The 23,781-nt window shown below is 44.5% G+C and overlaps 1 protein-coding gene across 1 annotated transcript; it reads right to left on the bottom strand.

Moving 5' to 3' along the window:
- Positions 1–1,881: 1,881 nt before the first annotated feature.
- On the bottom strand, positions 1,882–22,917 carry LOC141051083 (uncharacterized). Its single transcript, XM_073547943.1, has 6 exons — positions 22,452–22,917; positions 22,143–22,322; positions 21,936–22,059; positions 21,755–21,852; positions 21,466–21,556; positions 1,882–3,027 (listed from the first exon to the last, which is right to left on the bottom strand). The coding sequence occupies exons 1-6, from the start codon at positions 22,521–22,523 to the stop codon at positions 2,006–2,008; spliced, it is 1,587 nt and encodes a 528-aa protein (XP_073404044.1). The 5' UTR covers positions 22,524–22,917; the 3' UTR covers positions 1,882–2,005.
- Positions 22,918–23,781: the final 864 nt, after the last annotated feature.

The following is a 23,781-nucleotide window of genomic DNA, read 5'->3' as shown; positions in this document are numbered from 1 at the left end:
AAATGAGCAATATCACCCACAGTGATTGCAACACCTGACACTCTTTTATAGCAGAGCCAGAGCAATCACACCTGCTTTATAATCACATGCACTAAACTAAAGAAACCAGAGTGCAATGATCCTAACGGCCACCGGGGGCAAAACTAGAACTGAAACCACCACAGTGCAATGACCCTAATGTCCACCGGGGGCAAAACTATCTTTAAGCACCACAGCTTAAGGAAAAAAAAAAAGGTTACTAGTGCATTTTATCTGTCATGATCCAGCATGGATCATGACAAAAACACTGCGGCAGCCGGCAAAGGCGCTCAATCACAGTGAAATCCTAGGTGCATTGCTCCCTGGGAAATACGAATATGCAAATAAAGTCCGTGGAGCCTCATTTAAGAGTCTCAAACCCGGGACTAGCCAGATCTTCCTCCAGGGAAAGACCCAGCCAAGGAGTGGCTCCTTTCGGAAACCACCATTACCACCAGATTAAGTGGCCCTTTAAGTCAATATCCAGCTCTTTACGAGTTTACAGACATGACAAGGGAAATACCAAGCCCAGATATCCATCCACAGACAGCTGTTTCGGGGTGTTGCCCCTCATCAGTGTGGAGTAGGATTCTGGCTAGGTGGGAGCAATGCCTAGTAGACCAACATCACGAAACAATCACTGACCTCAGGGAGACCAGTCAAAGAGAACACTGCGGCAGCCGGCAAAGGCGCTCAATCACAGTGAAATCCTAGGTGCATTGCTCCCTGGGAAATACAAATATGCAAATAAAGTCCATGGAACCTTATTTAAGAGTCTCAAACACGTGACTAGCCAGATCTTCCTCCAGGGAAGGACCCAGCCAAGGAGTGGCTCCTTTCGGAAACCACCATTACCACCATATTAAGTGGCCCTTTAAGTCAATATCCAGCTCTTTACGAGTTTACAGATATGACAAGGGAAATACCAAGGCCAGAGAGGTGATGTGTGAGCCAGAGAGGTAGATCTGAGTGTCATCAGTGCATAGATGGTACTTAAAGCCGTGGGACTTTATGAGTTGTCCCAGGCCAAACATATAGATGGAGTAGAGTAGGGGTCCAAAACAGAGCCTTGAGGATGGAGAGAGGATGGAATGAAGAGATAGTGTGGGAGTGGGAGACTCTAAATGTGCGGTTAGAGAAATATGAGTAAATCCAGGAGAGGGCAAGGTCTGTCATACAGAAGGAATAAAGGATCTCTAAGTAGAAAGGAGTGGTTGACTGTGACGAAGGCGGAGGACAGATCTAGAAAGAGGAGAATAAAGAAATGTTTGTTAGCTTTGGCAGTTTACGGCAGTTTCAGTGGAATGGTGAGGGCAGAAGCTGGATAACAGGTTGTCAAAGAGTAGGTTAGATGATAGGTGGAAGGAAAGTACAGTGTGGATGTGCTTTTCAAGGAGTTTGGAGGCGAACGGAAGCAGTGATATGGGCTGATACCTGGATGTAGAGATTTTAGGTTTTCAGCTGTCCTTTAGTTTTTCTCGCTGGTGTTCTAGTTGGTAAGTGGAAATCGAGGTGCTGTGACCATTGTGTAGAAGCATAAGGCACATTAGAAAATTTAGCCCATGACTTTTCTCCCCACGCTTGAAAATTATTAAAAGTTGGTGATGTGACCGTAAAGTTGATCTACAAGATTAACTAGAATGTTCTGTGGGTTTCTTTTTGAAGAACAGAGCTTTCTTGCTAAGTGTCCAGACCATGCACACCAAACCACCATTGTTTTCCTCTTTTTCAATTGAAACTACTTTCAAATAGTTTTGTTTTCTCACAATAGTTTTTTTTTTGTATTTGTTTGATTTTGGATCTCTAATGTTAAAATTCTATATGGTAATGACATGGAAATGCGAAGTTATTAAGATTTCTGCCTTTTGATGATTAAAATCTTTTATTCCTTTCATATCCACATTGATATTAAATACATATAGGTATCTTGGTATGTATTAACAACATTAACAAATTTGCTTTATTCTATATGGTTTTATTAAAATGCTTAACAAATATATTGTAACCTACAACATTTCCTACAATCCGAATTTGAAAATAAGTTTTCACCCGTGGAACTTAAATGTTTGACAAGCTCTAAGTTTTGTGAAGAAGTTTTCCCACATTCTGAACATGAAAATGCATTCTCCACCAAGTGAATTCTTTGATGTTCAACAAGAGTTGATTTTCGAGTAAAACATTTCCCACATTCTGGGCATGAAAATGGCTTTTCACCTGTGTGAGTTTTCTGATGTGAAACAAGATGTACTTTTTGGCTAAAACATTTCCCGCAATCAGAACATGAAAATGGCTTTTCCCCTGTGTGAGTTTTTTGATGGTCAGCGAGACTTGATCTCTGAGTAAAAAATTTTCCACATTCTGCGCATGAAAATGGCTTCTCCCCTCTGTGAGTTTTTTCATGGTCAATAAGACTTGATTTTTGAGTAAAACATTTTCCACATTCTGAACATGAAAACGGCTTCTCTCCGGTGTGAGTTCTCTCGTGTCTAATTAGATCTGATTTCTGATTAAAACATTTCCCACACTGTGAACATTTAAATGGTTTCTCGCCCGAGTGAGTTTTTTGATGATTAACAAGATTTGATTTCCATCTAAAACATTTCCCACATTCTAAACATGGAAATGGCTTCTCCCCTGTATGAGTTCTCTGATGTGTAACGAGACTTGATTTAGCAGTATAACGTTTCCCACATTGTGAGCATGAATATGGCTTTTCCCCTGTGTGAGTTTTTTGATGGTTAATAAGATTTGATCTCCGGGTAAAACGTTTGTTACATTTTGAACAAAAAAATGGCTTTTCACCTCCGTGACCCCTTCTATGTACACCTCTTCTGTGACTTTTAATTTGCTTAACAGTCTGTGACAAATCAGAAGATAGGACTTGTTGATAAGATGAAGGTATATCTGGAATAACGCCATGTTCTTTATATGCATCTTGTGTGGTACCACGATCATCTGCATTAAAATCTGAAGTTATGAGATGTCCTTCCCAGTTCCAAGAACAGTCATCTGCCAAGAATTAAACTAATATTATTTTTTAATACTCTTACTTTGAAATTATATTTATATTTTAGAACATTTCTACATAAACATTGTTCAAAGGTCAATATTTTTCCTAAACACTTTTTTTTAAAGATTTAGTAAGTACGATAAATAAAAAAGAAGACCTACATCTGTGGATAAGTTAGGCTACGCAGAGACAAACTTGCGGAAAAAGGGAAAAGCTCAAGAAGGATCAATGGAGGTGAGTTTAACAGAAAGCAAACTAAGAAAGGTTGGGAAAAAAGGTCATTTTAACAAAAAGTTTGCAAAGCATAATAACACGGATTGCTAATAATTCACAGTAATGATCCTTTTCATTGTTGAACTGGGATTATTATTATACATTTATATAGCGCCATTTATTCCATGGCGCTTTACATGTGAAAAGGGGCAAATATAGACAAGTACAATAAACCTGAGCAATACAAAACACACACAAGTACATAAGGAGAAGACCCCGCCCGTGAGGGCTCACTGTCTACAGGGAATGGGTGAGGATACAGTAGGAGAGGGTATAAAAGAAGCAATAAAAAGGAAACATTTTTTAACAATTATTTTTGAGAAACTTCTATAAACTAATGTGACATATCCAATGGATATGTTTTATAGAGTTGTGTAATATGATTGCATAAGATGATTTTTGGTAATTGCAGACATTAATCACCATTTAGTGCCACAAACCAGGGGTGGGCAACTAATTTTCCCAAAGGTTCACACCGCAAATTGTAAAGCAACTGAACATAATTCTCTAGAATATTATTTTTATCTGTTAAAAAATGCCATAAACGACATGATTTTGATTAGCTGATACTGGTAAATCTACGATCAAAAGAGCATATAAAAAATTTGTCCGAGTTTCATCACGAAAAAAACATATTGACCACCCACTCCACTTGATCCACATGTAGGGGAGATCATAGAAAAGAGCATGTGAGGGACTCACCCTTTACCTCCCCTGCACAAGAGATAGAACGTAGCAAAATAACAAGCTCGGGATCAGTTTTTATAGGAAGAGGAGACAAAAAAAAGTTTTTCTACCTTCTCCATTATGTCAGTCGGTGAAAATTGGACTGCACATGGATGGTATCCAAGTGTGGTCCGATGTTTTCCACAGACCCATAGACCTGTATTGCTAATCTTGATCTGACACTCAGATCAAAATCAGACATGTCATCCATTTTTCTCCTTGGGCCACTAGGTCTGAAATCAAAAATCAAAAATGTGCACAGCCCCATAGAATAATATGGGTGTGAGTGCTATCCACATATTACACTTGTCCAATATAATCCATCGTGTGCACGAGTCCTCAAACACAGTCTTGGAAAAGACGGAGGAAAAACATGTAAGGAAGGGGGAGAAGGGCAAAAATATAACTACAGAGAACTTGAATATGTGTCAACTTTCTGTCTCATAATGTGAGCAACAAAAAAACTAGTGATTTTTTTGGTAAAGAGTAGAAATGAGCAATCACTGCAATCATGTTCATCACTGGGCCATCTTCATCTTCTTTCAGAGCACAAAGGGCCCGGTGCATGAAAGTTTTTACTCCAGTATTCCAGAATAAAAAGCTTTGAAAAGACACAAAATATTGATGCAACTCTAGGCATTTTGTGACTTTTGGCATTCTCATGCTATTTTTGATCAGCTCCGACAAAGGGTGAAGGGGTTGTGGCGACCGCCGCTCGTCAAGTTCAAGACAAGTGGCCACGTTCGCTACACCACAAATCTTACTGCAGCAGGGAATGAGGAGGGATTTATGGTGATGTGAACACAGAAGAGCATGCCACTTGTCCGACAGTCCTGATTCAATAAGATGCCTGTAAATCTTTATGAATCAGGAGCATCAGATTCCAGCACGCCTTCTCATCAAGACTAGTGGGAATAACGCCAGTCTTGATGAACTGCCATTATCTTTAGAGTCTCCTGCACTGACTAGATCACAACGTTAGCACCAATTACAGCCAGTAAGCCCTTAAACGCCATTCTCAATCACTACCAGCAACAGTTTTATGATACTGCCTGGGTGTCCACCCTTGGCTTGAGTGCCAATCGGTTGCTATAATCTCGTGGCCTACATAAGGTCTCTGTTGCTGCCATATTGTTCGTTCTGTAAAGCCCACAACAGGCTGAAAGTTATATGAGATACAACAGAGGAAGACCAGTGCAAAAACATCCAAGTCCAAATATATTAAAATATAAATTTTTATTAGAGACACAGATAAAACTGGCAATAAGTGCATACAAAAGTGACACCAGAAGAAAGAGACAGCGTGTAGGAGCACAGTGCACCTATGTCAGATGGTATATATAATATAACAGGATATGTGGGGAGAACAGATTGAGAGTTATCACAAGAGCCCAGGAAGACAGGGGTTAAATATTAAATAAATGGGTGGTCAGCAAAAAAAGTAAGGGAAAGGTCCTAGCTGATTACCACCCAAGGTATCCTATGTATAAATAAACCTCCAAAAATCCTTAAGGCCTCATAGACAGTAATAACTCCAGCACATACCCCTGAGGAAGGAACTATATCCGAAACGAGCGTTGGGGTCTGGCAGCGTGTGGCAGCCCTGTGTTAACCCTTTCTGGTATGTGCTGGAGTTATTACTGTCTATGAGGCCTGTGAACAGTGTCCTACCGACTTGTTCACATGTTTGCATGTCACATGTGTTTTTAATCCAGTTTTTTCCGTGCCTATGCATGATTTGAGAGACCCCACCCCTCTCTTGTGTGACATGCACATAAAGAGCTGGCTTACACCACGTGCCCATACTAGGAAGCGGCCTATCTTCATCCTGTTCATTTAGACACTGTTCACATGTTCACGTTTTAAATACATTAGATGGGGACTGCTTCAATAGGGTTACCTTGACGCGGTGAAGCAGCTTGATATACATATTTTTGCAAAAAAAGTATCAACTAAATACCCTGTATTTGTTATCATCTTTTCATCAGCACTTGCTGACTACTGTTATATGTTTTACCGCAGGATATTTCTGCACAATTGTCATTCTGTGCTCTCTGTTTGTGCACAAAGATACCTGCGGAGCGGGGGTCTCAGTGGTGACGATGCATGCTCCAAGCTCACAGGACCTGGAGCACGTGACTGCTGGGGGCGTGGCCTAAGCTCCACAGAGCCAGGAGCTGCAGGGAAACTCCTAGAAAGGTAACTACAAGGCAATGTTACCAAGGGGCATACACAGAGACAGAAACCAGATCAAGCCGGGTCAAAGCACGAGATAGCAATACAGTACCAAAGGGTTAGACAGAATGGATAGTCAGGACGTAGCAATAGATCAGAAAACCAGAACGGGCAATAGACGGTACAATAGGGACAAACTGTAACGGAGTAACGATAGCCAAGCCAGGAGGTCAGAACCAGAAAACACAATAGTACCAAAACGAGAGACGGAGTACAGAGTGAGGGAACGGACCGGGTCATACACGGGAAGCAAACAAGCAACGCAGAATACATGCACACCAGGGGTCAGACACACCAGAACAACAGTATAGCTGACAGAGAACCCTGGTAAAGAGTGAGTATAAAAACCCCTCCCAGATCCAGAAAGAGGCCACGAACACAACCCTGTGAGTGCAGGGCAAGAACCCTGTTCAAACCATGACAGTACCCCCCCTCTTAACGGGGGCCACTGGACCCCCAGGCTTGTCTGGGTATCTGGAGTGGAAAGCCTGCACCAGACGATCGGCATGCACCGAACTGGCCGGAACCCATGACCGATCCTCCAGAGAGTACCCCTTCCAGTGTATCAGATACTGGAATCTCCGGCGCACCCACCGGGAGTCAACAATGCGCCCTACTTCATACTCCAGCTGCCCCTCTACCAGCACCGGCGGAGCATTTGATGAGGGATCCTCTCTCACCATCCCCACAGGCTTTAATAGGGACCTGTGGAAGACATCAGAAATTTTAAAGGAGGTGGTCAGCTGCAGTCGGTAGGCTACTGGGTTAACAACCTCCACAACTTTGTATGGGCCAATAAACTTGGGGTCCAGCTTTATAGATGGTATCTTAAGCTTGATATTGCGGGTGGATAGCCACACCTTCTCCCCTACTGCAAATGCTGGACCTGACCCCCTCCTCCTGTCAGCAAACCGCTTATAGTTTTCCTGGGCCATGGAAATATTCCTCTGAACCTCCCTCCAAAGAATTATAAGACTTTGTGTCGCAGTCTCAGCTCCAGGACAACCTGAATCCATGCGGGAAAACTCTCCAAAATGTGGGTTAAACCCATAGTTGATCTGAAAGGGAGACTTCCCAGTAGATTGACTCACACGACCGTTGAATGCAAACTCTGTCATGGGCAATACCTCACACCAGTCCTCCTGCCTGGAAGAGGCCAAGCATCTCAGAATCTGCTCCAACGATTGGCTCGTGCGCTCCGTCTGTCCATTCGACTCTGGATGGTAGGCAGAGGAGAAGGACAACAAAATCCCCAGCTTTTTGCAAAAAGCCCTCCAGAACCTGGCTACAAACTGTACCCCTCTGTCTGACACCACATTCATAGGCACTCCATGCAACCGAATTATATGCTGCATAAATAAGCGGGCCAGGGTTTCAGCAGATGGTAACACGGGGAGAGGTACAAAGTGGGCTTGTTTTGAAAACCTATCCACCACCACCCATAACACTGAGTTGCCCCTGGAAGGAGGAAGATTTGTGATAAAATCCATGGACAAATGTGTCCATGGTCTATCCGGAATTGGCAAAGGCACCAACTCCCCGGCCGGCCGGACCTGAGAACTTTTAGAACGAGTGCACACCCCACATGCAGTCACAAACTTTTTAATATCTGTTACCATAGAGGGCCACCAGAAACCCCTCGCAATTGCCCCCCCCGGTAGCTGCAATCCCAGGGTGAGCACTCAACATAGAATCGTGAAATTCCTGCATAAGTCCGAGACGGAAACGTTCCGGTACAAACAATTTACCCGGGGGTTTACCACTCGGAGCCCTAGCCTGGGCCTCCAAAATCTCTCTCTGTAACTCAGATGAGATTTAGGCCACCACTACTCCTGGCTGAAGAATGGAGGAGGGAGGTTCTGGAGGGGACACCGAATCAAAACTTCGGGATAAGGCATGAGCCTTGATGTTTTTTAGATCCCGGGCGGAATGTGATGGTAAACTGAAATCGAGAAAAAAAAAGCGCCCACCGAGCCTGTCTGGGGGGTCAATCTCTTGGCGGACTCGATATAGGCCAAATTTTTGTGATCAGTGATGACTGTAATGGGATGAATAGCCCCCTCCAGGAAATGCCTCCATTCTTCAAAAGCCAACTTTACCGCCAACAACTCTCTATTGCCGACATCGTAATTTCTCTCGGCAGAGGAAAATTTTTTAGAGAAGAAAGCGCAAGGCCTCAGATTAGTAAGGGTAGGAGCGCCCTGAGACAAAACTGACCCCACCCCTACTTCCGAGGCGCAAACCTCCTCGATAAAAGGTGTTGACGTGTCAGGTTGTACCAATACAGGGGCTGAAGAAAAGCACTTTTTTAATGTCATGAATTTTTGCAGCTACAGACCAATTTTTTTACATCAGCTCCCTTGAGAGTGAGGTCCGTTAGAGGCTTTACCACCTGCGAGAAGCCCTTAATAAATTCCCTATAAAAGTTAGCAAAGCCTAAAAATCACTGCAACCCTTTCAAGTCATGAGGCTGCATCCAATCTGTAACAGCCTGGACCTTCTTAGGATCCATGCGGAACCCCTCCCCTGACACAATCAACCCCAGAAAGGATACTGTACTTCTTGCATGAAAAATGAGCATTTTTCCAACTTAGCATACAAATGATTCTCCCTCAGTCTCAGGAGAACCATCCGCAAATGGTGCAAGTGAGATTGACTGTCCACCGAGTACACCAGAATGTCATCCAAATAGATGACCACATAACGACCAATTAAATCAGAGAAAATTACATTAATAAAATTCTGAAAAACAGCAGGAGTGTTGGTAAGACGAAAGGGCATAACCAAGTTTTCGAACAACCCTTCAGTCGTCAGGAATGCTGTTTTCCATTCGTCCCCTTCCCGGACTCTTATAAGGTTGTATGCCCTATGTAAATCCAGTTTAGAGAACCACTTGGCCCCTGTGAGTTGGTTACATAGATCGGGAATTAGGGGTAGAGGGTATGTATTTTTCACAGTAATTTTGTTTAATTCTCGAAAGTCGAGGCACGGCTGCAAACCACCATCTTTTTTCTTAACAAAAAAGAAGCCCGCCGCCACAGGAGAAACAGAAGGCCTAATATGCCCTTTGCGGAGACTCTCGGGAATGTACTCCTTGATGGCTAGACGTTCGGGCCCGGACAAATTGAACAGGCGAGCCTTGGGTAACTTGGCTCCAGGGACTAGATTAATGGCACAATCAAAGGGTCTATGTGGTGGTAGTGCCTCAGCCTCACTTTCAGAAAATACATCTTTAAAATCTTTCAGGTACTCCGGAATACCTTCCAGATCGACAGACGACACTGACACAGATTTTACTGGGGTGACAAGAGTTGTCAAGTTACAACATAGACCATTAACCATACGACCCCACTGAATGATCTCCCCCGTGACCCAGTCAATAGTAGGATTGTGACGTTGAAGCCAAGGCATTCCCAGTACCAGTCCAGCCGGCAGATTATTTAGAACAAAACACCTTAATTTTTCCACGGGAGTGGAACCCACTTTCAGCGAAAAGGTATCAGTCATGAAAAAAATTCCGTCCTGGGTGATAGGAGAAGAATCAATTGCCACAATTTTAACAGGATCTTTTAACCTGACTGTCCCTATCTTATGAAAAGTCACAACTTTGGCATCGATCAGATTAATAGAAGAACCACAGTCAACAAAGGCGGTAGTCCCAACCGGACCGCCTGTAAGTTCTAGCTCCACCGGAAGCAGAATTTTAGTAAGTGAGGAAAAGGGTACCTGGGAGTCTGGGCAACCTCCTCGATTGTTACCCAGACTCAGTCGTTTTCCTGACGGCTTCACTGAAGAAGGACAAGAAGGACAGTTACTTCTCCAATGTCCAGCGGATCCACAGTAAAAGCACAATTGGTTATTTCTACGACGTCTCCTCTCTTTTTCCTCCAATGACGTGGCACCAACCTCCATGGACTCATGACTAGATGCAGAGTCTCTCAGATTGGAGAATAAAGGGGTCTCCTGCAGCATGACCCCTCTTGCCCGCAGCCTACGGTCCATGCGGACAGCCTGGATCATAGCGTCCTCCAAAGAATCCGGTGGAGGATGAAGGGCTAGGGCATCTTTCAAACATTCAGACAGGCCTCTACACCTCTACAGAACAAACCCCGGAGGGCAGCATCATCCCAGGAGACCTCCGCTGCCCAGCGTCTGAACTCAGAGCAGAACCATTCAGCAGAGTGCCTCCTGTTATGAATGGGTGACCGAGGAGGAAAAAAACAACAAGCTAAGTCTCAGAAAACAAGAGAGGTTTGTAACTATGCAGATTGCAGATCCCAGATCTTAACCACACAACTAGCAGCAGTCGTGGAGCGTTCCTACGATGATCCTAGACTCCTCGTCACAACCGGAGAGCTACATAAGCCTAAAACAGGAAAAGAGGAAAACTGCCCCAGAGCAGACCCCAAAGGAAAGACAGCCCCCCACATGTATTGACAGTGAAACAAGATGAAAACACAAACAAAGGCAGGAAAATAGGCTGAGTAAACGATGGGGCCTGACTAACTAGAAAGGACAGGAAAGGAAAGACACTGTCTGCAATCTGCCAAAAAAACCCTACCAAAATAATGTCCAACACTTCTGATAGCAAAATTAACCCTGAAGTCACTAGACTTCTCCCACTATATCAACACTCTGAAATATTCTGAGTCAGAGCCAAAAGGGGCCAATCTAATAAGGGACAAAAAAAGGCACATTGGCAAATACAGATAAATAGAAGTGGAAATTCAGCATAGCCCCAGCAGGGGCTGGCTGACCACACAAAAAACTGAATTGACCAACAAGCGCAAGTGTGAACATTAGCAAAAAACAAACTTAACTTGAGAAGACTGGAAGAGAGCTGAAGTCCAAGACCTGAGAAGCAGACTGAATCACCAGCACCAGGATAGGGCGTCGGCTGTCTTATATCCAGTCTGATACTCCAGAGATCCAATCGTTATCCTCCTCATCAGGTGGCAGATCACTACCACTTAAACCAACCTCACTACCTCCTGTCACCACCAGAGGGAGAACGGAAGGAGAACTCTCAACTGGTGGAGCAGAAAATGAACTCATAACAATCTCCCCTGTGTCACACTCATCAACATATCCTCTGCCAGACGCACTCTATCAGGCTCATCATAAATGTGCCCCAGAGCCTCAAAGAACAAATTCACAGACATACGTTCGGGAGCAGAGGAAGAGAGAGAGAGAAAGCCAATGCCTGTGGAGCCCCCCGAAGTAGGGAAATGACGACCCCCACCCTCTGGAACTCATTCCTGGAGGAGTGGGGCCTCAGGCATCCTTCTCTGAACGACCTGAACTCCCTTTTACCCCTGAGAAAGGGTCTGGCAATTTGACCGGAGATTCAGGGGATGCCAATGACACATCTCTATCCCCAGCACTAGAAGCCCCTGCAGCGACAGCCCCCTGCACAGTATCCTCCAACTGTTGCTGGGTATGGGCCATCGTGCGCTGTTCCACGTTAAGTTTGTGGAACATTTGGGTCAGGTGCTTGACCTGATCAGCCAAAGCTTGCATGGGATCCATGAGGATAACACACTTTTTTTTCAGAGGAAAAAAAACTAAAATGGTCAGCTATAATGTCAGGAACAACGCACTGCACTTGCTCACTGAGCCAGTGCGCGTGTCCTGAGTACAAAGACTGTGCACAAAGACTGTGCGGAGCGGGGTCTCAGTGGCGACGATGCATGCTCCAAGCTCACAGGACCAGGAGCACGTGACTGCTGGGAGCGTGGCCTAAGCTCCACAGAGCCAGGAGCTGCAGGGAAACTCCTAGAAAGGTAACTACAGGGCAATGTTACCAAGGGGCATAGACAGAGACAGAAACCAGATCAAGCCGGGTCAAAGCACGAGATAGCAATACAGTACCAAAGGGTTAGACAGAATGGATAGTCAGGACGTAGCAATAGATCAGAAAACCAGAATGGGCAATAGACGGTACAATAGGGACAAATTGTAACTGAGTAACGATAGCCAAGCCAGGAGGTCAGAACCAGAAAAGACAATAGTACCAAAACGAGAGACGGAGTACAGAGTGAGGGAACGGACCGGGTCATACACGGGAAGCAAACAAGCAATGCAGAATACATGCACACCAGGGGTCAGACACACCAGAACAACAGTATAGCTGACAGAGAACCCTGGTAAAGAGTGAGTATAAATACCCCTCCCAGATCCAGAAAGAGGTCACGAACACTTAACCCTGTGAGTGCAGGGCAAGAACCCTGTTCAAACCATGACACCCACGATGTAACCTGAAAGAGAAGAAAAACGAGTTATATTATACTCACCCAGGGGCGATCCGGGTCCGATGGGTGTCGCGGTCCGGTTTGGCGCTTTCCATCTTCTCGCGATGACGTCCCCTTCATTGCGGCTCCATCACAGGCGCACTGCTCTGCCCTGTTGAGGGCAGAGTACTGCAGTGTGCAAGCGCCGGGAAAGGTCAGAGAGGTCCGGCGTCTGCGCACTGCAATACTCTGCCCTGCGCCGGAGCCACGACAGGAAGCAAAGAAGAGGACGTTATCGCTAGAAGATGGGAGGCGCCGGACCAGACAGCGACACCCATTGGACCCGGACCGCCCCTGGGTGAGTATAATATAACTCGCTTCTCTCTCTTTCAGGTTACATCGGGGGCTTATCTACTGTTACGGTTCTGCAGCACAGGACTAGGGTAAAAGGGGGAAAAGTGACCCTGCACTACGACTAGGCTGATACCCTACGATGGAGTGGGCGACCCATTCCTGCGAATAGACTCACCGATGATCCTAGGTTAGTTTCAAGCGAAGACCTATAGAAAGGGGCAAGGGGGTCCCTGAAAGATCTAAGAACTGGGTACGAAAACGGGTCACCTCCGAATAGAAAACAAAGAGAAGGCTGCAGAAACAATTTGAAAACAGAAACAAAGACTAGCAAAACCAGAGATCCCAGCACTGCACTAAGTAAACACACAAAAGGCAAAGCAAAGCTCCAAGCCAGAACTCAAGCTGATTAACACTGTTGTCCAGCAAGGAGTGAGAGACAGGTGCAGATTAATAAAGGGTGATACAATCAATTGAACCAAGACACACCCAGCACCAGAGGAAAAAGACCAGCAGCCAGATCACTACAAGAAAATGGCTGATAGTCACAAACTAAACAGATTCTAACAGTACCTCCCCTTTAACGAGGATCCCCCAGATCCTCTAGGCTGGGCCTTATTCGGAAATCTCCTGTGAAAAGCCTTAATTAATCTTGAGGCTGAGACGTCCACAACTTTCACCCAGGAATTGTCCTCGGGACCGAAACCCTTCCAGGACACGAGATACTGTAAGACTCCTCTGTGCCACCTGGAATCAAGAATGCGTGAAATCTCAAACTCGCAGTCTTCATCAATTGGAGGAGCAGACGGCATAGCCACCTTATCAGGCGTGTCAACTTTCTTCAGCAAAGATACATGAAAAACTGCATTAATTTTCCAGGACGAAGGAAAGTCCAATCTGACCGCTGCTGAGTTGACAATCTGAACTACTTTGAAGGGTCCTACAAACTTAGGCCCCAACTTTTTAGAGGGGATCAGGCAGATTCTTAGAGGACAACCAAACCATGTCCCCAACAACAAAGCTCGCCTCCCTTCTTCTCTTGTCAAAATATTTCTTAGACATCCTATTAGCCTGATTGAGATTATGATGCACACTGGTCCAAACCCTTTCCAAAATTCCAGAAAAACTCTCCTCCTCAGGCACTGCCGCCCCATTCCTAGAAAAAGAACTGAAAGAATGAAGTGATTAAACAGAGTCAGCATGGGTTTGTAACTAATAAGTCATGTCAGACTAACTTAATTTCCTTCTATGACGGTATCACTGATTGGGTGGATCAGAGAAATGCTGTAGATATAGTATATCTTGACTTCAGCAAAGCATTTGACAAAGTCTCTCATACAATCCTTATTGAAAAAATGACTAAGTATGGAATGGACAAGGCAACTGTTAGGTGGATTCATAACTGGCTTAGTGATCGGACCCAAAGAGTGGTCGTAAATGGCTGCACATCCAGTTGGAAGAATGTCTCAAGTGGGGTAGCACAGGGCTCTGTCCTGGGCCTGTATTGTTCAACATCTTTATCAACGATTTAGATGAAGGAATTGAGGATAAACTGATTAAATTTGCTGATGACACAAAGCTAGGAGGGATAGCTAATACTAGAGAAGAGAGAGAGAGGATTCAAAAAGATTTAAATAAACTGGAGAAGTGGGCAGCAACTAACAGAATGGTTTTTAACAGGGAGAAATGCAAAGTACTACATCTGGGCAATAAAAATGAAAAAAGCATATACAGAATGGGAGGAATAGGGCTAAGCAACAGCACATGTGAAAAAGACTTGGGTATACTAATAGATCACAGACTGAATATGAGTCAACAGTGTGATGCAGCAGCAAAAAAGGCAAATGCAATTCTAGGATGTATTAACAGAAGCATACAGTCTAGATCACGTGAAGTCATTATTTCCCTCTACTCCTCTTTGGTCAGACCTCATCTGGAATATTGTGTCCAGTTTTGGGCACCACATTTTAAAAAAGACATCAACAAACTGGAGCAAGTTCAGAAAAGAGCGACCAGAATGGTGACCGGTCTGCAAACCCTGTCTTATGAGGAAAGGTTGCAGGATTTGGGAATGTTTAGTTTGCAAAAGAGAAGACTGAGAGGAGACTTAATAGCTGTCTACCAATATCTAAAGGGCTGTCACATTGTAGAAGGATCAACTTTATTCTCATTTGCACAAGGAAAGACTAGAAGCAATGGGATGAAACTGAATGGGAGGAGACACAGATTAGATATTAGAAAAAACTTTTTGACAGTTAGAGTGATCAATGAGTGGAACAGGCTGCCACGAGAAGTGGTGAGTTCTCCTTCAATGGAAGTCTTCAAACAGAGGCTGGACAGACATCTGACTGGGATGATTTAGCGAATCCTGCTTTGAGCAGGGGGTTGGACCAGATGGCCCAGGTGGTCCCTTCCAACTCTACGATTCTATGATTCTATGGATGCTTCCCAGTTCAACAAAAAAAAGAAGAACACCCAGCCGAAGAAGATGTAGGTAGAATGGTAGATATTCCGACCACATCTCCTGATTGTCTGCTACAAAACATCTCAAACACTGCTCAACGTCCTGGTTCTTCCTCTCGGTCTGTCCATTGGACTCCGGATGATAACCTGACGAAAATGAACCTTAAGTCTGTCACAAAAGGCATGCCAAAATCGAGCCACAAACTGTGGTCCCCTATTGGAGACAATATCTGTGGGAACACTATGGAGTCTGACATTCTCTTTCACAAATGCCCTGGCAAGTGTCTTAGCGCAGGATAATTTATTGAACGGGACCAGATGACACATCTTACTAAACCGGTCCACTACAACCCAGATGACAGCAAAACCCTCAGAGACCGGCAGGTCGGTGATAAAATCCTTTGCAAGATGCGTCCATGGGGATCTAGAAACCTCTAATGGGCACAGCAACTCTGCCGCTGGAGCATGAGAAGCCTTAGACTTAGCGCACACGGTACACTGACGCACCCACTTGACAATTTCTCTTAGCCACCCCGGCCACCAGAAACTCCGACCGATTGACTTTCTAGTTTCGTCAATCCCTGGATGACCCGCCAAACGAGACTCATGACATTCTGTAAACAAAGCTCTCCTCAGGGCTTTAGGCCAAATAATTTCCCATATGGAGTGTTAGTTGGTGCCGCATCCTGGGCTTTAAGAATGCTATTTTCCAACTCAGAACCTAATGCTGCCACCACCACCCCTTTCTGCAGAACAGATTCCTCCTTTTCAGCATTAACCGCTGGGGAGAAACTTTGAGACAAAGCATCAGCTTTAACATTCTATGTCCCAGGGATATATGTCACAGAGAAATCGAACCGGGCAAAAATAATGCCCACCTAGCTTGACGGGCATTCAAATGTTTAGCAGCATCCAGATAGATCAGATTCTTATGATCAGTAAAGACTTGTATAGGATGTCTAGCGCCCTCCAAAAAATGTCGCCAATGCTCAAACGTAAGCTTAATAGTCAGCAATTCTCGGTTCCCAACATCGTAGCTGATACAATCACCTGACCCAAGACAAACCCAGCACCAGAGGAAAAAGAGCAGCAGCCAGAACACTACAAGAAAATGGCTGATATAAACTAAACAGATTCTAACATCTACAGCATTACAGAATGCTGTAGATAAGCCCCTGATGGCGATGGCCGCAGCTTATTGTCGAAAAAATAGGTGACAGATTCCCTTTAAGACTATAAACTGCAAAACTGTTGTACTGTCAGATATAGAACACCAAAAAGTGAATAGTAAAAACAAAGTTTTTAAACATAAATAAAAAATTAAAAATATAAAAATTTTAACCCTTTCTTTTTCTTGCTTAAAAATATAGAAATGTAGAAGGCAGATGTCGAAACGTACATCGGGGTTTTACTGATTTTGGCTCCACAGTCCTGCATAGTCCTTTTGCTCCATCTTATTTTTACCCTGCTTAGATTTGTCTATGTCTTCTTATGTGATGGGTTTGAGAATAACTATACACAAATTATGTGCTTGGAAGCACTGACTTTGAGAAATGGGTAACTTAGTACCATGTCTGCATCTACCTGTTATAGTATATAGATCTTTCAATGTAGGGTTGTGGTACCACATAGTGGTTTTCCACTTCTTTTACTTGCTTTTTATTCAACTTTTTGTGACTTTTCTATTTACAATAAAATGTTTATATCATTATTTACAAATGTGCTTCTTTCGTACATTTGCTTTCTATGGGATCTATATTCAAATATCTGCATCTGTGAAAATCCAATCTATCAAAATCTAAAATTGCTTAACCCAACTTGTGATGAAACTTAAAACTGAAATGCCAAAATTGCTGCTTTTTGGCCAAAAATTGCAATCCACTAAAATAGCAAAAAAACCTATGCAAGTTTCTTATCGTCCTAATGGAATGACTTGAAGAATAATGTTGTCAGTTAATTTTTACTGCACAACTAAGGCTGGTTACACATTAGTGTTTTTTTGCGCAGCGCATCGTGTGCGTCTATGCGCATGCGTCATGCTATGTTTAACATGGCGTGCGCATGGTCTTGCGTTTGCATGCGTTCGTATGCATTTTCGTGCGCATGCGTCTTTTCAAGGTGTGCGTCTAGGCGCGCCAGGCGCAACCTGTTGCATCTTTGGGTCTGCCGAAAGGCGACAAAATAACGCATTGCAGTCTATGGGAACGCAGGTGTGCGCATGGACATGCGTTCGTCTGCGTTTTCGTGCACATGCGTTTTTGGCACAAAAATGTGTAGACACTGGTTTTAACCCCTAGAGAATGAATGCGCATAAAAACCCAAACACATGCAAAAACGCATGATGCATTTTTTTTTGCATGCGTTTCTATTGTGCACGATGCGCTACGCTAATGTGAAATTAGCCTAACACTATGAAAACGAAACACAAAAAAAAAAAAAAAAACTGACACAATTGTGGGGTTTGTTTAACAATTTCACCTAATTTATGGCTGTGAAAAATTAAAAATGTATGGCTCTTAGGCAAATGTGAGGAATAACTGAATACTCTCAAATCATGGTCAGTTATCAGTCTTGTGTTTGGCTTTTCTATTTTTTATCCGGACCCACAGACACTTTTAGGATGGGTCTCTTATTCACTAGGCACCATGTTTTCATATAGGACACAATGCACGTTACTGACTGTTCACCGTGGCCAGCATCCCATGGGATAATATGGAGCCTTGTGAATATGTGAATAGGAGACCTAGAGGACAAGTAATGGTGGGACAGGTTAAAGAAAGGCCAAGGAGAAGTGTAAGAAGGTTTTTTGTAAGTGGAGTGGGTGGGCACTGAGAGTGTGTGCGTGAGATTTGGGGTGGATACAAAAATATCTCTTGAAAAAAAGTAATCTGGAGGCCCAACAGGAAAGCTTTCAGGAAGTCCATAATGTATACAGACCACAGTCAAGACTGTAGAGGGCTGAAGAAGAGCTTAAAAAGTCAAATAAAGGCAACAGGAAGGTTTGCTGATTAAGCCAGATTTCAATTTTTTTTTCTGTGCCCGAAATACCATTTTAATCGTTGCTCAACCTTTGCAGACCAATGAATTTCTATAAATATATGCCATTACTTTGTTAATTCTTAATCAAATATCATGTTGTCATGATGTTTTAACTGCCTCGTTAATGCTCATTTAGAAACTGCATTGAACCACTGCTTAGTCGAGATCCATACACCATATTTCTCTGTCTGAACCAAACTGCTCCTCCCTGCTGAACTTAATATAATAATATAATAATAATAATAATAAATTTTATTTTTATAGCGCCGACATATTCCGCAGCACTTTACATTTCAGAGGGGATTTGTACAGACAATAGACGTTACAGCATAACAATAATCACATACAGTAGATTATAACAAATACCAAGAGGAGTGAGGGCCCTGCTCGCAAGCTTACAGTCTATGAGGAAAGAGGTAGACACGAAAGGTGGGTGGTAACAGTTGCCCTGATTGTATGGACCAGCCATAATGTTAAGTGTGTAACAGTACGGACACAGAGGGCTAATGGATGCATAAAGCATGTGGGAGAATGATGCGGGGAACCTGGTTATGGTAAAACTTTTGGCTCTGCCACACAGGGATAGATTAGGTTAATGTGTTGAGGCGATAGGCCAGTCTGAATAAATGCGTTTTCAGGGCACGCTTAAAATTGTGGGGATTGGGGACTAATCGTATTGACCTGGGAAGTGCATTCCAAAGAATTGGCGCGGCACGTGTAAAGTCTTGGAGACGGGAGTGGGAGGTTCTGACTATTGAGGATGCTAACCTCAGGTCATCAGCAGAACGGAGGGCGCAGTTAGGGTGGTATACTGAAACAAGGGAGGAGATGTAGGGTGGTGCTGAGCCATGGAGGGCTTTGTGAGTGAGGGTAATAAGTTTATACTGAATTCTGGAGTGGATGGGTAGCCAGTGTAATGACTGGCACAAGGTAGAGGCATCGGTGTAACGATTGGTGAGGAATATGATCCTGGCTGCAGCATTCAAGACAGATTGGAGAGGGGAGAGTTTGGTAAGAGGGAGACCGATTAGAAGAGAGTTACAATAGTCGAGACGAGAATGAATAAGAGAAACAGTAAGAGTTTTTGCAGAGTCAAAGGTAAGAAAAGGTCGAATTCTAGAAATGTTTTTGAGGTGCAGATGACAAGAGCGAGCCAGTGATCGAATGTGGGGGGCAAAGGAAAGCTTGGAATCAAGTATGACCCCAAGACAGCAGGCCTGTTGCTGGGGAGTAATAGTGGAACCACACACAGAAATGGCAATGTCGGGTATAGGTACATTAGTAGAGGGAGGAAACACCAGGAGTTCAGTCTTTGACAGGTTCAGTTTCAGATATAGTGAGGACATGATATTAGACACAGCGTTTAGACAATAGCCGGTGTTTTCTAGAAAGGCTGGCGTGATGTCAGGAGAAGAAGCGTATAATTGGGTGTCATCAGCATAGAGATGGTACTGGAAACCAAATCTACTGATTGTTTGACCAATAGGGGCAGTGTACAAGGAGAAGAGGAGGGGGCCTAGAACCGATCCTTGGGGGACCCCAACAGTAAGGGGAAGATGAGAGGAGGAGGAACTGGCAAAAGATACAGTAAAGGAGCGGTCGGAGAGATAGGAGGAGAACCAGGAGAGAACGGTGTCCTTGAGGCCAATGGAACGGAGCATAGTGAGGAGGAGCTGATGATCCACAGTGTCGAATGCTGCAGAGAGATCCAAGAGAATTAGCATGGAGTAGTGACCATTTGATTTAGCTGTTAGCAGATCATTAGAGACTTTAGTGAGGGCAGTTTCAGTGGAGTGTAAAGAGCGGAAACCGGATTGGAGAGGGTCGAGAAGAGAGTTTTCTGAGAGATAGCGGATAAGACGGGAGTGGACCAGGCGTTCCAGGAGTTTAGAGATGAAGGGAAGATTAGAGACAGGTCTATAGTTAGCGGCACAGTTTTGGTCGAGGGATGGTTTTTTAAGTAGTGGATGTATGATGGCATGCTTAAATGAGGAGGGAAAAATACCAGAAGAGAGAGAGAGAGGTTAAATATTTTAGTTAGGTGAGGGGTGACAGCAGGGGAAAGGGGCTGGAGGAGCTGTGACGGAAATGGGTCACTGGTGCAAGTAGTTGGGCGAGAAGATGCAAGGAGCCTGCTTACTTCTTCTTCTGTGACTGGTTCAAAATCAGAGAGTGAGTTAGATGCAGTGGGGGAGGGAGGACAATGCATAGTATGAGTGGATTGGGAGATAATTTCCTGTCGGATCTGGTCAATTTTTTCTTTGAAGTAATTGGCCAGATCGTCAGCTCGGAGCTCCGTGGTTGGGGCCTGTACTCTTGGATTGAGTAGAGAATGAAAAGTGTCAAAGAGACGTTTCGGGTTATTGGACAGTGAGGTGATGAGGGTGTTGAAATAGGTTTGTTTTGAGAGGTGAAGGGCAGTGTTGTATGTTCTAACTTAGACACTGAAAATCCCTTAGACAAACTGTGTAAAAAGACAGATTGTTGCAGAGCTGCACATGAAAGCAGCTCCTAAGCCAGCATCAACTTGTGAATGTGTATTTCCCACATTCTGCTTCAATGGTCTGGAAAAACTACCATTAAAGGGAACCTGTCACCCCCCCTGGGAGTTTTTAACTAAAAGTCACCTTCCGCAGCACTAAGGCTGCATTCTGTGAAGGTGGCTCTTCCGTTTCTGACCCCCAGTAATGCCGAAATATTAACTTATATAAATAGGTCCCCATACCAGATGCGTCCCATAGGTATGGTGTGTCCTCCTCAGCCGCCTCCCCGCGGAGGGGGAAGGCAGCTGCTTCAGTTCTCGGGGTGACAGGTTCCCTTTAATTGTCAAACTGGATGGTTTGAGTGGCTTGCAAAAATGTTTATCTCACTATACTTCCCAGTCTGTATATTATCCAGGTGGTCACAACACCTACAGTTTAAGGAGTTAAGGAGGTATCTCAAATGTCACTGTGAATCAGACATTAGCACTGAAGAATTTATTTATCTTTTCATCAACATAGCCGTAGACTTTGTTAACTCAGTAGTCATGTGAACGAGGCACAATGCAAAGATTAAAAAATTACCTATTGAAACCACTAACAGGCTGTCTCGTCTCTGCATTTAGAGGTTACTACTCACCTGGGTAGTCATATGTAGGAATCTCCTCTTTACACCACTCATCTCCCCTCACATATGTCTCTGTAGTATTATTATGGGTCTGATCTTCTCCCTGAAACAAATATTGTAAAAGTCACAGACAGATGGAGAAGTCACATCTATGATCAGCTCTAATCCTGCCATCTCCACCATTCTCATTACACAAGTATAAAACATATAATACTGGTGGATAAAACAAGACTGAGCACAAGACCTTCACAGCCGTCTACACATCATAGGGGAGATCTCATGACACCTTCTCTCCATCTACCTGATGATCCTGAGGAACATTGGGATCTTCTTCTTTACAGTCCTGTGGAAGAAGAGGACGGGGACATCTCTCTGGTGTTGTCCTCTTACTGGATAGAACTGGAGGAAGCACATACAGGGACTGAATTCATTATTTACATACAGATAATTATAGGCCATGTGTATTTAGTTCTGTCTGTTACCTGGTGATGTGAGGGGCTGAGGAACCTCCATCATGACGTCCTTGTACAGATCTTTGTGTCCTTCTAAATACTCCCACTCCTCCATGGAGAAATAGACGGCGACATCCTGACACCTTATAGGAACCTGACACATACAATGATACTGTCATCCCCCCGATCCCTTCATAGCGTTACTGTATAATGTCCCAGCATTCCCAGCAGTGTCACCTCTCCAGTCAGCAGCTCAGTCATCTTGTAGGTGAGTTCTAGGATCTTCTGGTCATTGATGTCCTCATGTATCACGGGGTGAGGTGGAGGCCACGTGATTGGACTCAGGGGTCTTCCCCATCCCTCAGACACAGGGGCCTGACAGCGCTCACTAGAGGTCTTCTTCACTACTGTGTAATCCTGGTTATGGAGAGACACATTAATAAATCTCACTACAGGCATTTCCAGAGTCCTCACCTCTCCAGTTCTGTCCATCTGTTATTCCCATAGATAAGAATGATGTAATGTGACGTCATCAGAATCTCTCACCTCTCCAGTAAGCCGGAAGAGGATCTCTAGGGTGAGGTGTAATATCTTCTCCATCATCTTCTCCCTATCCATACTTGACGGGTCAATCTGGAAAATTCTCTTATATAGAAGATACGACAGTCTTGACTGAGAGAATCCGATATTGTAGAAACCGGTATTGGAAGATGACAATGTACACAATTACTGGAGAATCAGGAGATAGAGCGTGTAGATGTCGTATTATTTTGTCTGAACATATATATCCTCTGTGATTGATGTCACAACTTCACATTGCATTTACAGACAATTGATGTGTCATACACAGTGAAATCAACACTGCAACCGATGATGTAGATAGCGCAATGTAGCCAGAGACTGGAAGAAGCAGAAGAACAATACAGCTACACTGTCTGCTACACATAGCTCTGAGTATACAGCACACAGTGCAGAAGGTGATTACTGCACCCAGTAATGGGGAATCGCCAGCACCTACCTCCAACTGCAGAGCCGCACACCAGATACAGTATATGGCAGTTCTGTGTGCACAGGACCTGTGATGAGGTCACAGTCATGTGATCAGTCACATGAAGGGGAGGAGTCAGGGTCACATGATCAGGGGCCTCAGTGTATGCAGGACTCTGCTGTGCTGGTTGTCATGGTGCTGGATGAGGGGAAGTTTCTGTGTGGGGTCAGGAGGGGTTTACAGGGGGGATGTAGCAGAGCCGTGTGTGTACGAGGTGTACGGAGCAGAGGTGCGTGTGTACAAGGTGTACGGAGCGGAGCCGCATGTGTACGAGGTGTACGGAGCGGAGCCGTGTGTGTACGAGGTGTACGGAGCGGAGCCGTGTGTGTACGAGGTGTACGGAGCGGAGCCGTGTGTACGAGGTGTACGGAGCGGAGCCACGTGTGTACGAGGTGTACGGAGCGGAGCCGCGTGTGTACGAGGTGTACGGAGCGGAGCCGCGTGTGTACGTGGTGTATGGAGCAGAGCTGCATGTGTACGAGGTGTACGGAGCGGAGCCGCGTGTGTACGAGGTGTACGGAGAGGAGCCGTGTGTGTACGAGGTGTACACAGTGGAGCCATATGTGTACGAGGTGTACAGAGCGGAGCCATGTGTGTACGAGGTGTACGGAACGGAGCCGTGTGTACGAGGTGTACAGAATGAAGCAGTGTGCATACGAGGTGTATAGAGCAGAGCTATGTGTGTACGAGGTGTATGGAGCGGAGCCGCGTGTGTGCAGAGCTAAGTCATGTGAATGTTGTATATAGGGCAGAACTGCGCATGTGACGTTTTGGGTGGAGCCATGTGTGTGTACAACATGTATAAAATGGAAATGTGTACAACGTGTA

This window comes from Dendrobates tinctorius, unplaced genomic scaffold (assembly GCF_039654945.1).
Source record: "Dendrobates tinctorius isolate UK_male_01 unplaced genomic scaffold, ASM3965494v1 ptg000155l, whole genome shotgun sequence".
NCBI lineage: Eukaryota > Metazoa > Chordata > Amphibia > Anura > Dendrobatidae > Dendrobates > Dendrobates tinctorius.
The sequence above is the reverse complement of the archived record's forward strand: the minus strand, read 5'-3'. Positions and strand labels throughout refer to the sequence as shown.